Here is a 5,087-nt window from a genome sequence, read left to right on the forward strand (position 1 = left end):
GTCCAGGTTTGGGAGCTGTGTCTTTAAGGCTGAGACATCAGCAGGCACCCACCCTGGCCAAGTGACCAGGGGAGGGGGAGGGGAAGAGGCCAGTCCATTAGCAGCAGAGCTGGCGCCAGGCAGCAGCCCTCCACAGGGCCCTGGGGATTACGGAGAGATCAGCCGTTCTCCACCCCCTCAGCTGTCACTGCCTTCCTGTCCCCCAGTTCTCCCTGGGTGTGGTGACAGAGGGGGTAGCTGACAGCAGGTGAAAGCAGAGCCTAGCCTTCAGGGTACAAGCGGAGGCACAGGCTCCGTGGCCTAGGCCAGGCCAACTCGCCATCCACCTGGGCTACCTCCTTCCTGCTCATGCGCCAGAAATCTGCTTGCCCTTTAACGTCCAGTCCTCCTGTTCTCTGACACATTGATTGAGGTGCAACTGACATAACATAGTTTCAGGTGTACAACGTAATGGTCGGATATTTGTATGTCCCAATTTTTACCAGCTCTTTCAGTCAGGGTGCCCAACTCTCGTCAGGCCCACCCACCCTAGGCTCCAGCTCTGGATGCTGACTGGAAGGCGCTGACCTCCGGTGTTGGACGCCATCCCTGCTTCCTTCCCTGCCGGCAACAGGAGGAATAAGTAGGCAGGGCGCCGCAACCGGGGAGGGAGGGTGCGGCCCTCCTGCTGCTCCGCAAGGGTGGGGCATCCCCCTCCCCACAGAGTCCCGCAGTCAGGCCAGTGGGAGGAGCTGTCCGTGCCCCCCCTGAGCCCGCAGGGCTATAAAGCTGCCTCGCAGAGGTCTTCGGCTCCCTCCCAGCTCCCGGACCAGCTCTGCCAGCGGTGACTGCCCATCCTCTGTCACCATGAGCCACCCGTCGGGTCTCCGGGCAAGCATCAGTTCCACCTCCTACCGCCGCACCTTCGGGCCACCGCCCTCACTGTCCCCTGGGGCCTACTCCTACTCGTCCAGCTCCCGCTTCTCCAGCAGCCGCCTGCTGGGCTCGGCGTCTCCCGGCTCGTCCGTGCGCTTAGGCAGCTTCCGCGGCCCCCGGTCGGGTGCGGGCGCCCTCCTGCGCCTGCCCACGGAGCGCCTCGACTTCTCCATGGCTGAGGCCCTCAACCAGGAGTTCCTGGCCACGCGAAGCAACGAGAAGCAAGAGCTGCAGGAACTCAACGACCGCTTCGCCAACTTCATTGAGAAGGTGCGTTTCCTGGAGCAGCAGAACGCGGCCTTGCGCGGGGAGCTGAGCCAGGCCCGGGGCCAGGAGCCGGCGCGCGCCGACCAGCTGTGCCAGCAGGAGCTGCGTGAGCTGCGGAGGGAGCTAGAGCTTCTGGGCCGCGAGCGCGACCGGGTGCAGGTGGAGCGCGACGGGCTGGCGGAGGACCTGGCGGCGCTCAAGCAGAGGTCGGGGCAGGGCCCGCTGGGCGGCAGCCTTCGAGGCGGCTCGTTGGTCCCCTCCCTTCCCCACCAGCCGCCCTTGGAGTTTGGCTCCCCCTGTCATCCTGAGCGTGTGCAGGGACCATCCGCGCCCACCCGCGGGCCCCAACTCCCCCCACCCCGCCACCACCACCACTTTGCGGAGTCTCTGGGGAGAAGGAGAGGGAGTCACTATGTCTCCCCTGTGTATCTCCCCATCTCTGCTCCCAGCCTGTGGGAGAGAGAATGGGGCAAGTCCATTGGTCAGCTTAATGACCCCTCCTCAGAGTCCAGGGCAGTAGCGGCCTCTAACCCAGATCCTGCGGGGCGCGGTTTGGGGGCTGAGCGGGAACCAGGCAACTCAGACTCTGCCCACTTTTCCTGCCAGGTTGGAAGAGGAGACTCGCAAGCGGGAGGACGCGGAGCACAACCTCGTGCTCTTTCGCAAGGTGAGCCTGGACCCCACATCGAACTCCATCTCTCCACCCCTGCCCCGGCCCGCGTATCCAGGGTGGAATCTGTGGGCGTGGGGCGGCGATCAGAAGCTTCCAGAAGCCGGCAAGGAGGGCCTGGCCCTTCCTCGGCCTGAGCAGACCCTCCCTGCTCTTGAATTCCCACTGCCACCTCGTGAAGGACGTGGACGACGCCACCCTGTCCCGCCTGGAGCTAGAGCGCAAGATTGAGTCTCTGATGGATGAGATTGAGTTCCTCAAGAAGCTGCACGAGGAGGTAGGTGGACCCGCGGGTCAGGCGAGGCTTGAGAGGTTGAGGGTGGTTTCACTGAGTTGGGTGGCAAACTCTGGAGGAGACCGGAGAGTAGAGCGGAGGAACAGTCTAGCGAAGGGAGGTGAGATTCGCAGGGTAATTCGCAGGGTAAACTCCACAGGTGGTTTGACTCCCACCCCTGCGCCACCTGGTGGTGATCGGCGGAGCTGCACCCCGTATTCGGGCCTCTGGCTGGGACCCGGCCAGCATGCTGCGCGGTCCTATAGGCGCTGTGCTCCCTGGCGCCCCCTTCTGTTCATTCAAGTGTTACTTCTCTTTTCTGTGCGCAAACTGCTCGACCCACGTGGGATTTGCGCGGAAAATTTGACTACTTGATGCCCTGGGCGGCAGGAGCTCCGAGACCTACAGGTGAGCGTGGAGAGCCAGCAAGTGCAGCAGGTCGAAGTGGAGGCGACCGTGAAGCCTGAGCTGACGGCGGCTCTGAGGGACATCCGTGCGCAGTACGAAAACATCGCAGCGAAGAACCTACAGGAGGCAGAGGAGTGGTACAAGTCTAAGGTGCGAACGCCCGAGAGGGTTTGTGAGGGCCCGGAAGGGTGGGGCGCCGGGGGAGGGCGCATCCCGTTCTCTCACCCCCGGCTGACCCCACCCCGCAGTACGCGGACCTGTCCGATGCCGCCAACCGGAACCACGAGGCCCTGCGCCAGGCCAAGCAGGAGATGAACGAGTCCCGACGCCAGATCCAGAGCCTGACATGCGAGGTGGACGGGCTGCGCGGCACGGTGAGTCCGAGGCTGCGCGCCGGGGGCCGGGGTGGACGACGAAGTCTGTTTCCCGACTCACCCAGTCCTGCCCCGCAGAACGAGGCGCTGCTCAGACAGCTGCGGGAGCTGGAGGAGCAGTTTGCCCTGGAGGCGGGCGGGTACCAGGCGGGCGCCGCGCGGCTGGAGGAGGAGCTACGGCAGCTAAAGGAGGAGATGGCTCGGCACCTGCGTGAGTACCAGGAGCTCCTCAACGTCAAGATGGCCCTGGACATCGAGATTGCCACCTATCGAAAGCTGCTGGAGGGCGAGGAGAGCCGGTGCGGGGCGGGGCCGCTGGAGGGTGGGCAGGGAGTGGTCGGGATTGGGTGTTCAGGGAAGGAGTGGACCTGGACAGCAGCTGACCCCGTGCTTCACCCCCAGGATCTCCGTGCCAGTCCATTCCTTTGCCTCCTTAAGTATAAAGACGACTGGTGAGTCTGCCACCCCTGGCTGCTAACCTGACTGTCCCCTTGTCCACTTCTGTCCTGACCAGACTCTTGTTCTGGCTCTGCTCAGCGATCAGTTCTGTGAACTACTTACAGGGTCCTGGTCTACGCCACCCACCCCGACTCCTCAGGCAGGCCCTGCCCCTCCCACCCTCCCAAACGAAAGTGAGGGCTTGAAAGGAGAGAAACTCCAAGCCTCCTCTCAGGCTCCTCATCCTACTTTTCCAGTGCCTGAGGTGGAGCCTCCCCAGGACAGCCACAGCCGGAAGATGGTTCTCATCAAAACTATTGAGACCCGGGATGGAGAGGTGAGATGGATCACTTGAGCCTAGGACCCCACCATTTCGTGTCTAATTTTTGAGCCCCTGCTTGGCTGCAGATGGTCGTAGGGTTTTGTGGGTTAGTAGCTCTTGGAGTGGGAGGGAGCTGGAGAAGATGGATGGATAGACTGGAGCCTCAGATGGTTCTGCCAGAGAGAGGGCCTCAGGCCCCAAAGGAGCTCCCAAGAGGGTAGGGCTGAGTAGTTTGTGCCTTTCACGTGTCTTGCTTGCCCCAGCAGGTAGTAACCGAGTCCCAGAAGGAGCAGCGTAGTGAGCTGGACAAGTCTTCTACTCACAGCTACTGAACCCATTTTGGTCCAGAGTTCCCTGGCCCTGTCCTAGGCCTACTCCAAGCCCAGACCCTAACACCAGTCCTGAGTTAGTCTCCCCTCCCTCTGCATGTGTCTAGGGGATGACAGCAGTCACTCCATCCCTGGCATGTGACCCAGCCCTAACCAGCCAAGCAGTACTGCGCCTCTCCTGGCCCTATAGACATGACCTATATGTTCCCCTGCGCCCATCCCTGTGAGAGGCTGATGATCCCCAAGTCAAGTTGCTCCTTCCATGATCCCAAGAGCAGTGGGCCAGAGTCTGAATTTCACTTTTGAATCAAATAAAAGTGTTGTGAAGAGAAACCTCCCCAGTGCATTTGTGTCCGTGGAAGTGGGGCTGCCTGTGGGGAGAAGGCTCAGTCGCATTTCCCCATTTCTAACCATTGCTTCTCTGAATTCCACGATCTTGGCATCTGTGACACCAGTCTACCCTTCTGGTTTTTCTATTTCTTAGTCCATTTCTCCTCAACTTCTGTTTCTAGTCTGAAGCCCTGATTGCCCAGGTGCCTTATGGGTGTCCCATAGGCCCCTCAAACTCCACAGAGCCAAAGCAGCTCCTCACCTCCTTCCTTCTGGGTTTCCCATCCCAGAAGAAGCCACCACGAGGGCCTCTGTTGCCCACCTTGGAACTCGCCTCCTATTACACCCCTGTCTTTTCTTCACTTACTCCCACCCCCCCTTCAGTTAATTCCACTTCTTAACTCTTTCAAGTCTGTCAGGTTCTCCCCATCTCCACTGCTTGGCTGCAGATGGTCATAGGGTTTTGTGGGTTAGTGGCTCTTGGAGTGGGAGGGAGCTGGAGAATCCACGCCACCATCATCTCTTGCCTGGGTTCCATTATCTGCCTCACTGGTCCCTTTCCCTTGACCTGGCCCTGCCACCCACCTAAACCTACTCAACACACTTAGCCAACAAACCAGATTCTGTCAGCACCCTCCCCCTGCTTGAAAATGTCTGCTTCCACGCTGTCGTTCAACTCCACTCCATCCTACCTTTGACTTCAAGTAAAAATCCACTCCTGAATATAAAATGATCTTTGCTCAATGGTGCTAGGTACAGG

General features: G+C 60.6%; 1 protein-coding gene across 2 annotated transcripts; it reads left to right on the forward strand.

The window, feature by feature from the left end:
- Window positions 1-346: 346 nt before the first annotated feature.
- Window positions 347-4,330, forward strand: PRPH (peripherin). Of its 2 annotated transcripts, none has more exons than XM_036891370.2 (9): window positions 347-1,388; window positions 1,789-1,849; window positions 2,034-2,129; window positions 2,517-2,684; window positions 2,783-2,908; window positions 2,987-3,207; window positions 3,311-3,360; window positions 3,604-3,683; window positions 3,932-4,330. In XM_036891370.2, exons 1-9 carry the CDS (start codon window positions 847-849, stop codon window positions 3,998-4,000), a joined length of 1,413 nt encoding a protein of 470 aa, XP_036747265.1. In that variant the 5' UTR covers window positions 347-846; the 3' UTR covers window positions 4,001-4,330. The 2 variants fall into 2 exon arrangements, with proteins under 2 accessions (XP_036747265.1, XP_036747272.1); XM_036891377.2 differs by having other exon boundaries at window positions 457-1,388; window positions 3,935-4,330.
- The last annotated feature ends 757 nt before the right edge of the window (window positions 4,331-5,087 follow it).

This window comes from Manis pentadactyla, chromosome 10 (assembly GCF_030020395.1).
Source record: "Manis pentadactyla isolate mManPen7 chromosome 10, mManPen7.hap1, whole genome shotgun sequence".
NCBI lineage: Eukaryota > Metazoa > Chordata > Mammalia > Pholidota > Manidae > Manis > Manis pentadactyla.